Here is an 18,617-nt window from a genome sequence, read left to right on the forward strand (position 1 = left end):
TTTGTTATGGTATTTATATTTCTTTATCATTATAGGCAAGGTTATTAATAGCTGTTGTGGAAGGTCCAGAGAGCTGCAGGTTGCAGACCCCTGGTCTGGAGAGACCGTCCAAAGAGGAATGGACGCAGATGTATCTCTCTCTGTATGCTCCAACCTCATGAAATGCTATAGGAGACGGCTTATTGACAAAAGGTGGGTGTAAAGAAGCTATTAACGATGGCAGCAATTGTGGTAAAGGAGAGTTCATGTAGAAATGAATTGTTTTGCATAGACCTACAGCAACTGCCGTGGAATGCTTAGAAAATGCTAATTTATGTTGTATCATCAATACAAACAGCGATTCCTTAAATCAGAGTACAAATGAGTTTGGGTGCGAACATAAATGCATGCTGAGGTGACGCTTTGTACAGTGGAAGAGCTACTCAGACGTTCCGTGTGTTCTCGGCTGCTCTGATGAGAAAAGGAGTCCCGCTCAAAAGAACCATTGAAGAGTTCGGACGTCACAGAAGTTACCACTGCTAATGCTAGTAATGCCTCATTTTTATTGCTCTGCCCGGTGCCTCGTCAAGGAAACCAAACTGAGGGTTTGGCTCGAGCAGGTGGAGAGAAGAACTGAGTCAGAGGGGAAAGAGTGAGCGATGGCGCAGTAAAGAGGAGTAAGCGGAGGAGGAGTGGGCAGCACTCTGGGGCCTCAGCCAGGTTCGCCCCTGCTAAGGCATCTACCCTGTGAGCTTCCACTTAACAGGAAACATAAACGCACATGCTCGGGTGCTCATACTGTATGTCCAGACACATTAGGAAACTACCTTTACAAAGTGCTTATGTATGTGTGTGTGTGTGTCTTACAGGGTCTCCATTTTCCCCTGCTGAGCCCTCCCTTCCTTGCTCTCCACGTGGTCCTGGGTCCCCCTGCCAGGAAAAAAAACAATTTTGTAAAGTGACCTAAAATAAAACACATTAAGCCATTCTGCACACAGCTATATCAGCAGGAGCCGATGAGGAGCTATGCAAACAGCAGTTGTGTTAAGGCCAATGCGCTGGTTGTGGATTTAGCTCTGCGGCCAAGCTGCTTTTCCTCAGAATTTCAGAGAAACACAGGCTGGAGTAACAGAAATCAAGTGGGAACATAGATCTACTTTGACTCCCTCCTCATCCACGCCAGAATCACTTACGGGATCTCCTCTGGGGCCTCTTTTTCCTCGGGAACCTTGCTCCCCCTTGTCGCCGTTTTGTCCCTGCGTGGGATTTCAAAGACGTTGACACAAACTCAGACTTCTCTGGGACTCAAAAACCAAATAAGTAAATATTAACTCTGCTAACCCGTTCTCCGTCGGGTCCGTCAGCTCCAGTTGGTCCCTGAAACACACAGGGACCAGGGAATTAATAGCAGGATTGAAAAGGCATTGAAGGCTATGTTTTCGGCGTGCACAAGTGAGGTCACCTACATCATCACCGCGCTCCCCTTTGTCTCCAGGAGGTCCGGGATCACCTTTGTCTCCCTGTCACGGTTAAACAGAAATGTTTGACAGCTGCAGCTCACTCTTTGGTCACGCTTCAGCGGTTCTCCTGACTTACCGGACGTCCCTGAGGTCCATAGTTTCCAGGTCGTCCCGGCTCACCGTTCCTTCCTGGATCTCCCTAAAAGATCACCAGGGTCTTAAAAGCGGCCACCTAAAGGAAATCTGAGAATTTGTGACTGATAAATTCTTATATCTCACTCTGTCCCCCTTTTTTCCATAAGGGCCAGGGTCCCCCTTTGGTCCAGGCTCTCCCTGCTGGCCCTGGAGACACACACCAGGAAGCAGGAAGACGGTTTCAGTGAACGATGGGGAGAAGCAGCCAGAGCCAAAACGACGTCAGCCAACTGTACTTGCATGATCATTTAAGGTCATGCGCAGATTTGTTTACAGTGAGACACTGCGGCTTCACTAAGTCAGTCTGACAGCAGAAAATGTAAACAAAGCCATGATTGAAGAGGCAGGGGCTTCTGTGCGTGGGCCTAATGGGACACAGGCTCAGGGACATTCCCCAACATAAAACTGGGCCTCATAGCCTAATAGCTAGTCGTTAAACAAAGAAGCTGAGAGTTCGGGCGGATCCGGAAGTGGTTCGTCTAGATGTGTTTGTGTTCATTTCCTAAACATCTGCTGTATTTACGGTCTTTTAAACTTCTTAGTTAGACCCAGGGAACGCAATACATGCAATTTATTCATATCTGATTTACTGACATTTTAATCTTTATTTAATCTTTAGGAAGTAGGGATTTAAGTATGCTTTCATACACAGAGCCATGCAAATGTTTTCATGCTTCTTCAATGTCTCATTGCAAACAATTTCATTATCAGTGTGGAATTTTACTTGACAAATCAATAACTATGAGCTTCCTTTTGTTGACAGCCCCCAGAGTCAGAACCACTTTGTACCTTCAACTTTCACTGTAACTACAGCTACAAGTCTTTTGGAGTATGTCTCGAACAGTTTTTGCACATATACAGACAGATTTCTTTTTCCTTTTTTTTCCCAAATAGCTAAATGGATTGGAAAGCATCTGTGAATTAAAAGTTTCAAGTCTTCAGAATCATAGTTAGATTTAGGTCTGGACCTCACCTGGGCCGTTCCAACACAGGAAGATGCTTTAATCAAAACCATTTCCTCCATGCCAGAGTCAAGTCTTTTGATGCCTCGAACATGTTTTCTTCCAGAAATTAACTCTGCTTAGCTTCATCCATCTCCCATTAACTCTGACCAGCTTCCCTGATCCCCCTAAGCATAGCATCCCCGCACCATGCTGCTACCACCACTGTGTTTCCCAGTGGGGATGTGTGTTTAAATTGAGGTGCAGGAGTGTTTTGCATGTAAGCCAAAAAGCTGCATTTTGATGTTATCTGATCAGATGTGTCTCTCCCCTAGGTGGCTTATGGCAAACCTATGGTTTTCTTGTAATGTAGGCTTTCTTCTTGCCAGTTCTCCATAAAGGCCAAACTTGTGGGGCACATGACCAATCATGATATTTTCAATAGATTCTTCCACCTGAGCTGCAGATCCCTGGAACTCCCTCAGAATTACAATGGCCCTCTTGGCTGTTTCTTTGATTACTGCCATATTCCCAGCTTGTCAGTTCAGGTTTGTCCTGGTAGGTTTGTGGTTGTGCCATTTTCTCACCATGTTCAGCTGATGGATTGAACAGAGCTCCTCAAGAGGCTTGAACCTTAGGTAGTGTTTTTTTTAGTGTTGCGCCGATGCCATTTTTTGTCCCCGATACCTGGCTGTGCAGTATTGGCCGATACTGACACCATCTGTTTGAAATTGATGTGTGTGTATATATGAAGAACTGCATACTACTTAGGGTAGTAGAGCTTTTTATTGCCTACCTGGAATGGGTGACAATAGTTCAATAAACCTTTGGCTCTCAAAGGCCAAAATAGTGCAACTTTCATGAACTTATATAACATGTATAATAGTAGTCGGGAGAGAGAAGGCTGCGTTCAAGTGACATACATCAAAATGGTATCTCGATGCCCTATTTGTTGGTACTCGCCGATGCCGATACCATATTAGTGCTGGATCGGGGCCCCGTCCCATACAGGTATTGGTATGGGTGCAACACTAGTTTTTTTTATGACCTAGCTGTGCTTAAGACTTCTCCGCACCTTCATCCCTGACCTGTCTGCTTGACTTCTACCAAACACCTTTAGAGAAGCCTTTAGAGAACAGCTGGATTTGTGTGGAGATTAAATTACTCTGTTGGTGGACTCTACTTAATAATTCGGTCACTTGTAATTCGGTCGTTGGTTGCACTGCATTAGTGCAATGAATACAAACGCACGTCATCCTTTTTTATATCTTCCAGTTCATAATTATAAAAAAATGCTTACTTATACAAAACAGTTTTTCATATTTATCTATCTACAATATCCATAAGTGAAACTGTAACCCTTATCTTAATTTGCCAAACTTGAATGATCTGCTCAGATGCCACTTTGGCCACAATCATGATTATTTTATTTTTATCTGGATTTCTAGTTGAATCAGATATTATAAAGCATTTATTAGCCAACACCATAGGATGCTGATAATATCAGAAATTTGTGCTTCCTGATTGGCTACGGTCTAAACTGCCTGGTATGTGTGACACAAATGCGATTAGAGAGCAAGTCCAAACCGTAACAACAAGATGTCTCTGGTTTCAAGTCATTACACTCACATCTGATCCAGAAGCACCTTTACAGCCAGGAAGGCCAGCGAAACCTGGTTCACCCTGATGAGAATAAACACATAAACACTTCCTGAAACACATTCATTCAAAGAAACAAGAAAAGGACGCGCTGTGGCTGGTTGCGCTGCTCTTACCTTACGTCCGTCGGTTCCATCCAACCCTCTTATACCTTTGTCACCCTGAAAAGCAGGAACAGATGGAAGAAATGTAAATCAGAATGCGGATAATGGATAAAAAACATTGTCAGACCAAAGAGAAGACAGTCAAGAATAGCTCACCTTGAAGCCTTTGTGTCCCCTTTCACCCTACAGAAAAACACACCATGAATCTTACAGAACTGACCATATTCAAAATGCTGTTGGAAAACAATGAAAGTTGTTATATTCAACAGTACCTTGTCTCCTCTGGGACCGCGGTCTCCCTAAAAGCAGAAAGACACACAACAGTTTTGTCATAATCGTGCAACCTAAAGCATGGTGGACAGTGCTAAGACGGATATGGATAATTGTACTCTAGACAGAGATTCAGTTCTATCCTGTGTTTGAAAACAACAATGAATCTTTGTTTAATTCGTAGGGCCACCTCTGAATTAGACAATCATAAAAATTGCAGTATAGGGAGAGCTCAAACCCAGGGTGGAATACATTATACCAACTACATATTCTTTAACACAAACGTTTGATTTTTAAAACCTGCACTATGTTTTTGAAAACATAGTGCCAAAATCTTGATTTAAAATGGGTCTGGATTGAACTGTACTCAACTGGAATGAACTAGACCTGCTGAATTTTCAATGTGGCAAAGAGATATTATCCTATTTATGAATCGGAACCATTGCGAAATACTAATCTAAGCTAATAATCAGATATCAAAGGAAGTCACCGGTATGAAGCACAACCTGAGTATCTGTGTTTTCCTGGTGGACAATAACAAATAAAGTTATTATATAATCCATCTGTTGGTGTTAGTGTATTCAGTAGTAAAATAACACACTGTTGATGCTAGATGTTAGCCTAGCTGGCCTGTCTGATGTTTTTCTACAACCATTTCAGTGCCTATGAGTAATTTTCATGGTTTATGTTGATGGTTGTTCTTGTTATAGGAAAACCTGCCAGAGGATAGGCAATACCTCACAGACACCATCACAAGGCTGTAAACGCTTGAGCACACCTAGCCAAGTCTTTGTAAGAACAGAAAAACATTTAAAAAAAAGTTTTCATCCACATAAATCCATACAAATTCCCCACTAAGCATTGTTTTAAACATGCCGAACACATAGGGGGCAGTGTACTGCAAAGCTAAAACCTATATCAGCCAGTCAGAATCCTTCAAAATAATGGCGACATTGAACGGCATTGTGCCTCTGTATTGGGAGGAAGAGTTGGTGTAAAACAGCTGACCTCCAAGCGCTCTTTCTCCATTGCACCGCAATGTATTGGAGCATTTGGGGTTGTAAAAACAAACAGACAAAAAACGTCTAAACCAACTTCTAAACTAATGTTTATAACGTTCCATGTACGCTTTTACTTTGAAGGCTCAATTACCGAGGTGAAGACAGTGTTGTGTCGAGGTACCGGCTCCATCAATATACCTCTAATTATAGTTCCTAGCTTCTGTTCCTAGAGCTTTCACGGGCTCAACAGTAAGGACTCTATCATAAATAGGAGAGGAGCTTCAGATCGCTGTGCCGATTTCGGACATCCTTTAACTCCGACATCATTACGTGACGGAAACGCAGAGGGATAAAGCGAATCAAATCTGGGCCTGCAGCCTTCCAAAAATGAACTACAAAGTGCTCGTTCTTTTCTTTCTGGACATTCTCGTTCATTTCCATGAGGTGGGCTGTGCTTATACGTCATGTCACGCAAAGGATTGTGGGATTCCTTATAGCACCTTGGCACTGGTAAGGGACATTGCTAAAGTAGCTACGAGAGGATGCATACAGGCTCCTTTTTCTACCTCCTTCCTTACTGCACTATTCAGACAGCGCTTATCATGGCAACTTGGTGATAGCATTAATTTTTTACTCCACTGCATGGCCAGGTCTATAAACAATGTTCACACATGATTTCAGCGCCGCATTACTTGTTGCAGATTGTGACACGCAGGACCACAAAAGTTTGTCTTATCATGTACACGCGTGGGCTCAAAAACGTGAGTTTTTAAGAAATCTCTTCTTTGGCTGGATTTCTCAGAATTATTTGTTTTTAGAGATGAGTTTATGTGTGGATGAAAGGCCTAACCACATAAAAATGTATTTGTTTTCCCAGATATCCGGCTACATGTGGACTAGGCCTAAGTTTCTGAAAGTAAACATTTATCTCCTATTTTTGTCCACCTTAAGACTGCAGAACTAGTCTAATTTACCTACAAGCCACTAGATAATAATAGATATAATAATTAGAAGAAAGGGTATTGGAATTTGTCAGAGTCTTGCTCAGGCTAATGTCATCATGGTGATGTTAACTTCTAGATCTCCTTATTGAACTTTACCTTCATCCCACTGTAACCAACTGGACCAGGATCACCAACATTGCCCTGTGACAAACAGACACACAAATTACCTCACTTCGAAGGGGTAAAACAGATTTAAAGAAACGTGCTGACAGCTTCATCATTGTGCAAGCATGTCAACTGGTTAGGAAAGAAGGTGGAGGGGACCTACCACAGGGCCGATATCTCCTTTCTCTCCTGGCATTCCCGGTCGACCCATCTCTCCCTGAAGAAGGAGCAAAAGTCAATGTGAGTTTTCATGTTTTAGCCTTTCCATTGGTTTCTGTTTTAATTACAAATTGCCCACATTGGCGCCAGTATCCCCATCTGGTCCTTTTGGTCCCCCAGGAGCCTGCAATTGTCAACAAAGATAACATTTGAATACAACATAGGACAAAGATAAGAGTTCATTTTAGTACACGAACAATGCATTAATACTTACATTGCAGTCAAAGGAGCAGCACTGCAAGAGGAGAAGAGAAATGTTAAAACAGGAAAGAGCTGGAAAACATACATCAGATATTTACAATATAACTTCCACATCAAAGGAAGGGAAAAAGAAGCCAAATAGTCGCAATCTCAGCCATCTTAATTAGCGTTTCCAAGTAATTTCAGCTTCTTACATGCTTCCTTAGCAACCATTCCCTGTTTCCGGACAGTGTGAGAGTTAGACAGAGTTTGGACCTGAGTAGACCCAGGCACTGACAAAACCCAGCCTGACAAGGGAATCGCCACACTCCATAAATGGACTACTTTATCTTTATGGTTACAGAATATATCAGGTAGGATTAATCTTTAAACACAAGTGTTTAATGGTCATGTCTGGTTTTAGACTGCTACAATAAACCGATAGCAGTTGAGATAAAATAGATAATGACGCAGGAAAACTAAAACGTAAAACTTTAAATATTGTCTCCAGCCTCATCTGAGGCCCCAATCTAAGGCTGTCCTATGCTACAGAAATGAATGCCATTAATAACTGACTATAAAATACTTTCTACTAAACATTAAAGAATTGTCTACCCCATAATGTTATTAGGATAACTTACCACATCCTTGGTCTCATTTGTCTGTAAAGTACAAGAAGTAGAAACCAATTAGTTCTGTGCAAACTTGTTGTATAAAGATAAGAAAAAAACAAGAGAAATACATACAATTATATCTATGATGGTTCGAATAGTTTTCATCTTGGTGGACCTGGTTTCGTCGGCGGCAGTGAAGTTCTGCCTGTAGGTCTGGTCTGTGGCGATGAGGGACAGTCTGGTGTCCTGGTGATACCAAAAACATTTAGCTTCACATCTAAAAAAAACCTGCTATAACCGTACCTCCGTGGTCCAAGAAGATTTCTATTGAGCCTCCTCCAGTGGTAGCTTCTACATAGGAAAGCTGCAAATTGTCTCTAATCCTTTGTACGGATGTTTGCTTAACTGAACTTGCCCTGCAGGCTAAAAGTTGGTGAGCAAAGGATCACAAAAGAGATCAGAGTTTCATAAGTATACTTTGTTTGCACCAGATAAACATACGTTTTGGGTCTTCCTTACTTAGATTTCCTTTCTTCAATGGGGAACCAATAGCATGACGTACGTACAGCACACAATATGAAAAATATGATTCCTTAACCTTTGCACTGAAATCAAAATTTTCTTGAGCCCCAAAATAACATTAATCCAGCTGTCAAAATGAATGTATGGTATATCTAAGAATCATGAATGTTTTATTGTCACCATGTCTTACCATGGTGACATTACCTTTGAGGCAGACACTGACTTAGGATACACACAAATGACATGGTACACATACACACCAGACTTATTATTTACAGCCCCCCACCCACATACACATTAGAGCATTTAAGTTTGTATCAAGTTCGAGTGCGATGGCTCTGATATCAGTCCCTTTCGAATGATATGAGCCATGTTACATGGATGAGCGCTTCCTTCATGAATCTCAAGTAATGAGGTCATTTTTGTGCAGTGATCTTGAGACTTCATTTACAGATTTGTGCAATTTGATATTCCTGAGAATAAAAAAAGTGCAAATAGGCAATGAAAGTGGTGTGATTGTAACATGATGGACCACACGTTTCTCAGCAGGGGGTCAATAGCTCTCACAGCTCTTGGAAAGAAGCTGTTTCTGAGTTTATTAGTTCTGGATTTGATGCTTCTAAAGTGTTTATCTGATGGGCGAGAGGCAAACAGTGCATTGCCTGGCACCAAATTTCGTTTATCCAAGGGTAAATGAAGTGTATGAAGCAGATTATTGCTTCACTGTATAAGAAACCCCATTATCCATGTGGTGCAATGTATCACAATCACAATTGCATGAATGTGACACTTAATATCAGTCTAATCTTTTTGTTTTTGGGTGATTTCGTCTGTGTCAGCTACTCTCTTATCACCGGTATCTTATCTTTTCTCCTTCTATTAAACAAATACGATTGAGTGGAAAATGCGTTTGGTAAACCATATGGCTCAGTTCAAAATCTCAGCAGAGCAGTACATAGAAAAACAGCACCAGTCTACTCCCTCAGTGGATATTAAAGAGTTGGAAAATAGTTTTATTATTAACTTGCAAAATGACTTGGATTTATAATGATGTGGATCTGTTTATGCAGTCATTTGAATTACTTTGTTAAATAAGCTCTGGAAATTAAAAAAGCTGACATAGGTACTTTCAGTTTTCTTTGTTCTCTCAATACGTAATGTACATTTAGGATCTGTTTGAAAAAAATAACAAATGTAATAGATAAATCAGGATGATATGAGCCGTTGTTTCATCCTGTATTACTTTGAGTTAATGCTTGATAATTGGGTTGTTTCTTTCTCTTTTTGTCAAATAATGATATTAAAAAAGCTTGATGTATACTAGGCATGTCCATAGTGTGGCCCGGGGGCCATTTGTGGCCCCTGTACTGATCTTGGATGGCCTCCCATGTGGATTTCAAGAAAGATTTGGTCCAAGTGTCTAGTGCAGATGGAAGATTTTAGTTTTTAATTAGAGCAAAATTATTACAGAAAAGTTAAAATCCTACAATTTAAAATGTTAAGTACGACAAATTATTCATCTTTTAATAAACACAATTTTAATATCGTCTTTAATGTCATATTAACATCTGTCCAATGATATTAAGTAACTCAAATGCAGACTTTGGTGCATTAAAATCTGCTTTTAATTCAATTATTAAAATTCACTGTGTTTTCAAAAAGCAATTGACCCAAATACTGTATGTATACTGTGAGAGTCAAATTAAATTATTCTAAATAATTTGTAAACTGGATGACCATCTTATATATATATATATATATATTTTTTTTTTTGGATCTACAATGATTTACACATTCAATTCCTACAAAATCTCTGACTAATTTATTTATTTAAAATGATCATATTTTGCATGTACCAAAACGTTTGGTACACCCCTGATCTATACTCATTGAAGATTGTAGCAGGTTGTCAAGAAGTTCCATCTGACTCCAATCCAGAATGCATACAGTGAGAAATGCTCCAGAACAGCTGTACCACCTCTACAATCTGTCATATTGTATGACCTAAACACGTTTTTATGGTGTGTGGTTTCAATACTAAGCTTAATAAAGATTAAATAAAACTGTCTTAAAGTTCCCAAAGCATAGTTGTTAACAATGTCAACACAAGCTCAAAGAATATATTTGATCCTATGGTGAAAAATCTGTAGGTGCAGCTGAAATCAGCTCTGATCAGTATCTTCAACCTGTTTTTCCCCTTTTTTTCTTGCACTGATACACACATAGAATACAAAAACGCATTATATTGCTGGGACCCTGTCTCATTTCTGATTTGTATGATTGTTGGATATTTCTGCTCTCTTAATAGTGGAATAGAATTGTTTGATCGAATAAAGGCGTCACCTTGCCCTCCCGAGGATAAACCCCAACTTGTGGAGGGCCACAATTCACTTCCTGATCTCTTGGCTGCTTTTTTTTTTTTTTTTTTTGATTTTCAAATAATGTCATACAAGGAAGCGATCTGTTTGAGATGTTGCATTAAAATACATCCAGCGGTTACAAATTCAGAGGTATGATAATCTTAGTGTATGTAAACGTCATCTTCACTTTGTCTTATTTAATGTCAGGTTATGTTTATGCAGTGCGTCTAAATGTCTGATTTAAAGGAGCTATAAGTAAGATATTTATTGTGAAATTAACCTAACTAATTTTCATTTGTCACCTGCGATGGAAGTAACATTCCTAATAAACAATTGGTCCTCTCCCTCAACAACGTCTTAGTCATGTTTTTCTCCTTTCAAACTTAGAGGTACGGTCTAGAACTACTTTGTTTCAGAGTGTAGTCCGTGTTTACTTCCTGGTTCCTCAGCTAATCTTATGAGAGTTCCCAGGGTTCCCAACAAAGAGCACAGCATTTGGTATTTTATCTTGGCAAAAAGAGCAGCAGCCTGCAAACATGGAAGACAGTAAGAGAAACGGACCAGAAATAGAACATAATACAACATTTACGTATCCTGTGTTGGTAAAAATCCACAACAGCAACACACCATTTAAAAACAGCATATTGGATTATTGTGATTGGTAAGCTGTTGTACTGATTTGAGCCACAAGGTGTCAGTATTACTTATAGCTCCTTTAACTGTGCATTTCAATTTTCAGGTATATGCTAAATATTGGGATAAGGTATGGTTGTTGAGGAGTGTTTCATGTAAAATTGATCGATGAGCGTTTTATACCTCCTGGTCAGGTGAGATGGCCACAGCAAACACTTTAACTCCATGCTGCTTGGCCTCGTTAGCAGCCTCCTGCACACCCCCACATGGCTCTTTGTAACCCGTGATAGGATGGCCGTCAGTCACTACCACAATGTACTTGTTTTCATGGTAGTGGGAGCCCCTGCAAGAATGCAAGCACGCAGTCAGATACGACAAGAGCGTCATGTTCCACGGTGTAAGCCCACGTGTTGTGTGTCTGCTACCCAACGAGCAGCTCTGCCAGGCCCCTCTTGATGGCGCAGTCAGTGTGGGTGCCCTTGCCAATGTAGGTGATGCGGTCGATGTCATTCTTCAGGGCCTGGCGTTGGGAGCGCATGTCGCTCAGCTCTCGCACCAGGACGACGTCGTCACTGTAGTGCAGGGCTCCTGAGTTCCACATCAGGACGCGGTCACACTGGTGGATCCTGGAATAGAGATGTGGAAACTCAGGCCAGGCAGGGTGAAGAGAGGACACAGAAGCAGAGGTGCATCCAGAAAGTATCTGAAGGCCTGGCCAGATGGGGGTCACACACTAAAATTAGACTAGATTAAAGCATTTCACTTTTGGGACTAACATAACATCTAATCCAGTTTTATCTAATCCACAGTCATATTCAATACATTAGAATATGTGTCTTAAAGAGGCTTGTTTGTCAAATCAAAAGTACCTTTTGAGTTACTGTGTTAAATGAACTTTGTAATGATATTCTAATTTATTGAAAATGTCTGCAGATTATATTAGATTAGATCATATTAGATGCTATGTTAGTCCCAAAATTTAAATGCTTTTTGTTTGGTACGATATAACACAAATTAATGTGAAGAGAATAGACAAAAAAAAAATAACAATATGAAATTTTAAACTACATTTACATTGCAAAACAACAGAAAGGTATACACATTAAATATAATAAGAATAAGCAAATAAAGATGAGTTGAATAATGAAATGGGAAATATAAATACAACAGTCAGAAGAACAAAGAATGTTTTTTTTTACAGATTATTTACAGACAAGATGTAGAAGTTGTTTGCAGAAAGTTTTAATTTTACCTGTTGTAAACTATTTATAGATATAACACCAAGTGAATGTACAGATAAATCTAAAATTTCAGTAGTTTTTCAATGCTATAGTCATATATGGAGGGGGATGGGATTTACATGGGCAGGTATTCAATAAGAGTGTACTATAAATGTCACCAAACTGTCATAGTGATTAATAAACCTAGATTTAAAACTCAAAATGTACATATTTGATTGCCAGTCCAGTGGTGGCCATCACATTTATAGGTGTGGCTAATATCCCGCTACCAGCTGCCTTCTTTGGTGGCGCAACAATCCAAAAGATCTTTTTAATAAACCTGCTATCCTGGCGATGTGTCTCTCATGAGTGTTTCGTTCACATACAAGGCAAGGCAAGTTAATTCTTAAAGCACTTTCCATTAACGAGACGATTCAAAGTGCCGACTCATTTGTGTAAACAAACTGAATCGAATCACTTCAATAACTGATCCGTTACTTTCTCAGTTCAGTGAAAGTCCGCACGACCCGGTCGGGAGAGTTCTGTGACTCACACAACAGCGTCTGTTATTTCAGGTTTACGACTAAAGTTAGCCTTGAGTAAGTCAAGATTTGTCATGCCAACCTAGTTACCTGACTCCGCCAGATAGATTTGCTCCGCATATCCATCTGGAAACCTTCCGTTGAAGTAATTTTGGGAAGGGGCGAAAATACTGGTTAGCTGATTGGCCTATGTTGGTGATAGACGGGCCAAATAAACCAATCAGAAAACACAATCACAAGCCAAGCTACTCTTGCTGCTGCAGGTAAAGGCTCGTTAGCTCAGCAAAGAAATATTCTGTAATTCCGATAAAACTTGCTCGATAGCCACGCTAACGCTAGTTTCATCGGCTGAAGCCGCCATGTTCTTTAGACTGAACTGTCGCGCTTCTCGTTGCGTCACACCTCAACCCGTCTCAAAGCCAACGCTGATTGGACGTTCGTTTGGAGAACGGCTCCAAATTTTATTTAATGGAAAGTAGCCAGACTGATCTGCGAGTGAAACCTTGAAAGCTTGCGAGATCAGGATGGTCTCACGAGGCTACCAACCTAGTGGACACACAGAGAAATACTGCTGAGGAGTGAGTCACCAAGTAGTGCTGTACTGGAAACAGCACAGTTTCACTCACCCTTGTACTGCATGAATCAGTTCGTGATTCGTTTGAGCTGTGACGGCACTGATTCATTCACTCACCTACTTCACAAATCAGTAGGTGATTCGTTCACATTGTCACTGAGTCAAGATTCAGGAACCTACAGGACACACAGTACTGCTGCTTAGGAGCGATTTGCCAACTAGTACTGTAATGAAAGGTGTCCCTAATTCACTCACTCTTGTACTAAAGAAATTAGTAAGTGAGTCATTCAAAGCGTCACTGAGTCAAGAGTCCCTACTGGACACACAGAGTACTGCAGCTGAGAACTGATTTACCAGGTAGTATTGTACTACTGCTGGAAGTGGCGTTGTACAGGACAAACAAATCATGACCTAAATTAGGTAAAATTATGCTCTGATTTGTGCAGTTCACATATTGTACTGTAAGTGGTGTTGTGTCTCTTACTCACATACTGCACCAGTGGACTGAGATAGGATGGCCATGATTTGGGATAGATTATACAGTGATTTGTGCAATAGATTTACTTTCCGACGTAATCTGGAATCCTATATTTTTCAGAAGGGATCAATTTTTCATCCATAAGTCATATTTAGAGTGGTATCTTATTCTTTTTCATCTGAGCCGGCTAACTTCCAATTGCTAGAACTTCAAAATAAAGGTAAAGAGAAAGTCTGAAAAGTCCATCTGATCTTTATTAAAGGAACCAAATAGGCAATTAAAGTTCTATGAATAGCATACTTGGTGTCACTAAAACCATGCTTTTTGCCTATTTGTGTTTATGTTATTAGGAACAACTGCATGTTGTTAAGGAACAGAAAATACACTTAAAGCTCTATAAAAATAACCTTAAATATGACCTAAGCCTACTAATTGTCTGTTAACTGAATCAAAAATGTAATTACATGAACTGAGGGATTCTGTGACCAAATCTTTTCAACAAATCATTTTAATGAACTGCTTCTAGTGATTCAGTTCACTGTTGCCATCACTATGCAACCCCTCTAATATATAATATGAACAGCAATATAGATGAAGCTAGTATAGAAATTATGGGTGATAACACGGCAACACCACATAAGGTCCACAACTGCCATCATCTGTGGTGGGCGTGGCCAAATGTGATGCACCTTTACCCTTGTCCAAAGGAGATGTCAAACAGTTTGCCCACATTTTCACTTTGTTTCCACAGTGATGCTTTAATATTGTATATTGCTTGTGTCCCCATTGTCCTACAGCACAATTAAATGAGTTGAATGTATTTGGTCTCCACAGAGGTGGTCTGTGTATGTCTGAGCATCTTTGTGTGTTTATCTTACATTTCCCGGAGCTCATCTACGAAGCGTTTTGTGAAATCTTTGATCTGGTCGATATAAAAGTTGGGAGGCTTCTGTCTGAGGGCGACACTCTCAGATGTATCCAGCACAAAGAAGAGGTCGACAGGACAGTCTGTTTACAAAGCAAAACAAAAATCAGTGAATGAAAAGAAAAAATATATATACATGAGTAAAATTAAAAGTTTATCTCCCAGGGAAAAGGTCTTAAATTTTTACTCCATCCCTTTAGAGCTGGGGGTAGAGCCTGGGCATGACCACAGAAAGCCTGCCTGCAGGCCAACATATCAAGGTAGGTTTGAGCATCACTTCGGGTTTCATTGAGCTCATTTGTCATATTTAGAAAAGTTTAATTGCACTTTAAAAAAAGAAACAGACTTAAAGCACAGTTTCAGCATTGTTTTAGACCAGTTTTCACATACTATCATACATCTAGGACTTACAGGCCCACTCAGATTGATCAAATATGGTAGGGTGCCATTCGGTCCTCACTTTAATCTGCTTTTGCGCCTTTGCGCTAATTCTAGGACGCAACTGTAAAAGCCTTTAACTTTAGGAAATTTGATCTAGCAGAAAGCGTGACAACAGTGAGCAAGGATTTAGATGGGCCATAATGTATTGGACCCCAAGTAGAATAATTTTGAGTTTAGAGCAATATATTCCAAGCAGACTTACCCGCAAAGGAGGGTTTGCCGATCTGAATTTGCGCACCAGCCAGGAGAGCGCAGAGAAGCGCAAGGAGACATCGGAGAGTCTTCATGATTGAACTGTAAGCAAATTCACCTCGAAAGCCCGATCATACGACACTCCGGTACCCCCCCCAAAAACACTAAACTGAGCCTCCACGACCCAGATTCGGACTCCTCTGCAAATAATTCGGTCACCTTTTTTGGAGACCGAACGTTCCCCGCAGTTTGTCCGGGGCGAAGAGCCAGAGCGCGCAGAGGAGGACCAGAGAGCGCACGGTGAGGGAGGAGAAGGAGGAGGAGTTCCCAGGCTTACTTTGAGGAGGATAGACGGGTGTGGATGCGCCAGAGCGCGCACGGAATAAAAGTCTACAATAGATTCAAACTTCTGCACATTTCCTTAAAGCTGCCTGCGGGATTTCCCCCCAAAATCAAACTCACTTTAGATTCAGTTTGTCACCTATAGAGTTACACATCAGTAACATCCCCCCTTTTACTTTTATAGTTTATAATTTATAATAATAATAATATTGTGTTCATAATTAGGCCGAACATAAATATCCATAGAACAAATTTCCACAGAGAACTGATGACGTCACAGCAGGCAAAAGGCAAATGATCAGAGTTCTCTTGACATTATACATTTGTACGTTCCCCGTCTTTTTCCTCCTTGGGTCACATGCTTTTTATCACATTGCTCCATCAAAGGAGTTTACTTGTACTCTGCAGCAAAACATCTGTGCTGTATGAGGCAAAACTGCAAGGACTGCAGAAAAATTAGGCAAGAAGAAAAGGAAACATGAGAGGAGTCTGTGAAGAGGGACTAGAAAAGGTGGAATGGACGTTGTAGCGATCAGAATGTATGTCTAATGTGAAGTTACTCCATATGGTGTTTTAACAAGCTAAGTGATCCGTATAGATTGTGTGCATTTAGCAATCTTTACAAACAACAATTAAAAAAAGCACAGTTTTTGTTTCTTCGGGGCGCTTTATAAAAGCATTGCAAGTTGTGAGATCCAACTGTGGAAATCCATGTTTCATTACCCAGCAGCGTTTTTGTCGTTAGTGTATATTTGTTAGTGAATAGTAAACACATTGGATAGTGATGGGACTCCACTGGGATGGGTTGCCACGCACTAGAATAAATGACGCAGTGATAATGGGATTGACTACTTTAGGGGTGGACGTGACAAGTGTTAAAATCTTTAATGGGCTCAGAAGGTTATAGTCAGGAAGAGAGTTGGCTCTGATTTCACACTTAGATCATAGTTTTACTTGGATGTTTTATACAGAAAGAAAAAAACACAACTGCAGAGCTGAAAAAAGATGGCCACTGGTGTAAATGAAAAGCAGCTGAGAAACATCAAGGGCTCGTTTTGTCTTCTGGTTCTGGTAAACGGCTCTTGTTTCTTGTGGAAGATGGAGTGGGTGGAGACCTCGGTGTCCAGGCCTGACCTGAACCCAACAGTGAGCAGGAGGAGACACAGCGCCATCTAGTGCTCTGTATGTGTTGATCTTGGAATTCGGTATGGAAAAAAAATAAATCATTGGAGTTTGTGCAGAGGGGGATAAAAGGCGTGGGCGTGTTAACTTGGAAAGGGTGAGGGGGGGTGGATGCTGAACGATTGCTCTTGCCATATGTGCATGTGTTTGTGCTCCGAGTGTGTGACTGTAGGAAAAGGTCTGGCTCGGAATCAGAGTTTCCACTGAGATCACTGAAGGAAAGAGGGAAGAGAGGGAGGTAGGGCGAGGGAAAAGCGGGAACATCTGGTAATGATCCATCCGTATTCGCAGGCTCTCATAGTAAATCTGGTGGATTTTTTGCAGCTGTGGGGCTCCTTCAATGCTGTAATGCATACAGTTTGAAACGTCTCAATAAAGGCTTTCATCGTGAAACTTTTATATGCTTTAGAAAGCCTGAGGAATGTAGCCTCTCAGCTATTTATTTATGTTTTTCAGCATCTAGTGTTTCTTGAAGGCTCTCATGTTGCATTTCCTCCACATATTGTAGCTAAGGCAAACCACAAGTTGCCACAAATTTATGATATAATATAAATGCATAGACATCAGCTCCAAGGGAAAGTGTTGCAACTTTGTCAGAGCATCCAGACGTTCTGAGAAGATTTGCAGCTTCTGCGCTTCATAGAAAAGGCATGCGTCTGAGGGCAGCCAGCGCCTCCAGTCTGCAGATATGAACATCTTGCAACATTTAACGCACCGCCACATGCATCTTTTGCAGCTGCCCTTCCCTGTGACACCCATGCAGATGGCTGCATCCAAGGGAAGTGACTCAAAATGTGGATCTGCAGAATTGATCAGATGAAAAACCACAAGCTTGCACAGAAGAAGGAACTAAACTGTGAACATGAAGGAATATTATCAACCTTTACAGGCACAGGGTTGCCCCCCTTCTTGTTCAGTACAGTGGGCTACAGTTGCTCCTTATAACATAAACATCAGTTCTTTGGAACAGTTACGAGTCAAAACACGGGGAGATTGCAGGCAAATGAAGCTTTAAAAAAATGTTGGGAGGAAATTGGCCCAAAATAATTCCAAATAACTTCCCACAACGCAGCTATTTTATCCTGCAGGAAAGTAAATGTTTGATGAAAGGAGCGAGAGAGAACATAGATCAACCATTGATGGAAAAATGCTTTTTGGTTACATGCTGCCATCTAGTGAAACCCTGATTTATTCAGTGTGTAAACCCATACAATGCCTTGCAAAACTATCCACAGCCCCCTCAATCTTTCTTCTTCTCATTTTTAAACGGCACAACCACAAACTTCAATGACTTTCGTGTGGGGGACCAACACAAAGTAGAGCATATGTGCAAAGCTGAAAGGATTAGACATTTTGCATCACTTTATAAATGAACTGAAAAGTGTGGCGTGCTTTTGTATTAAGCCCTTTTTAATTTGATACTGCTAAATAAAATGCAGTGCAACCCACTGACCTCCAGAAGTCACCTAAAAAGA

At 40.7% G+C, this 18,617-nt stretch overlaps 1 protein-coding gene across 1 annotated transcript in view; it reads right to left on the reverse strand.

The window, feature by feature from the left end:
• The window catches only part of col6a1 (collagen, type VI, alpha 1), a 42,504-nt gene extending 26,591 nt beyond the window's left edge, over positions 1–15,913 (reverse strand). Inside the window, exons 1-20 of the mRNA XM_012868338.3 lie at positions 15,629–15,913; positions 14,939–15,068; positions 11,672–11,872; positions 11,430–11,589; positions 7,864–7,977; positions 7,759–7,779; positions 7,152–7,172; positions 7,017–7,061; positions 6,882–6,935; positions 6,710–6,754; positions 4,611–4,637; positions 4,495–4,521; positions 4,351–4,395; positions 4,205–4,258; positions 1,719–1,781; positions 1,576–1,638; positions 1,446–1,499; positions 1,321–1,356; positions 1,173–1,235; positions 847–909 (exon numbers count right to left, since the gene is read on the reverse strand). Of these exons, the coding sequence (XP_012723792.2) occupies positions 847–909; positions 1,173–1,235; positions 1,321–1,356; positions 1,446–1,499; positions 1,576–1,638; positions 1,719–1,781; positions 4,205–4,258; positions 4,351–4,395; positions 4,495–4,521; positions 4,611–4,637; positions 6,710–6,754; positions 6,882–6,935; positions 7,017–7,061; positions 7,152–7,172; positions 7,759–7,779; positions 7,864–7,977; positions 11,430–11,589; positions 11,672–11,872; positions 14,939–15,068; positions 15,629–15,713 (1,371 nt within the window). The 5' untranslated portion in view covers positions 15,714–15,913. The remainder of the gene's footprint in view (positions 1–846; positions 910–1,172; positions 1,236–1,320; positions 1,357–1,445; positions 1,500–1,575; positions 1,639–1,718; positions 1,782–4,204; positions 4,259–4,350; positions 4,396–4,494; positions 4,522–4,610; positions 4,638–6,709; positions 6,755–6,881; positions 6,936–7,016; positions 7,062–7,151; positions 7,173–7,758; positions 7,780–7,863; positions 7,978–11,429; positions 11,590–11,671; positions 11,873–14,938; positions 15,069–15,628) is intronic.
• Between the last annotated feature and the right edge of the window lie 2,704 nt (positions 15,914–18,617).

This window comes from Fundulus heteroclitus, chromosome 6 (assembly GCF_011125445.2).
Source record: "Fundulus heteroclitus isolate FHET01 chromosome 6, MU-UCD_Fhet_4.1, whole genome shotgun sequence".
In the NCBI taxonomy this organism is placed as follows: Eukaryota; Metazoa; Chordata; class Actinopteri; order Cyprinodontiformes; family Fundulidae; genus Fundulus; species Fundulus heteroclitus.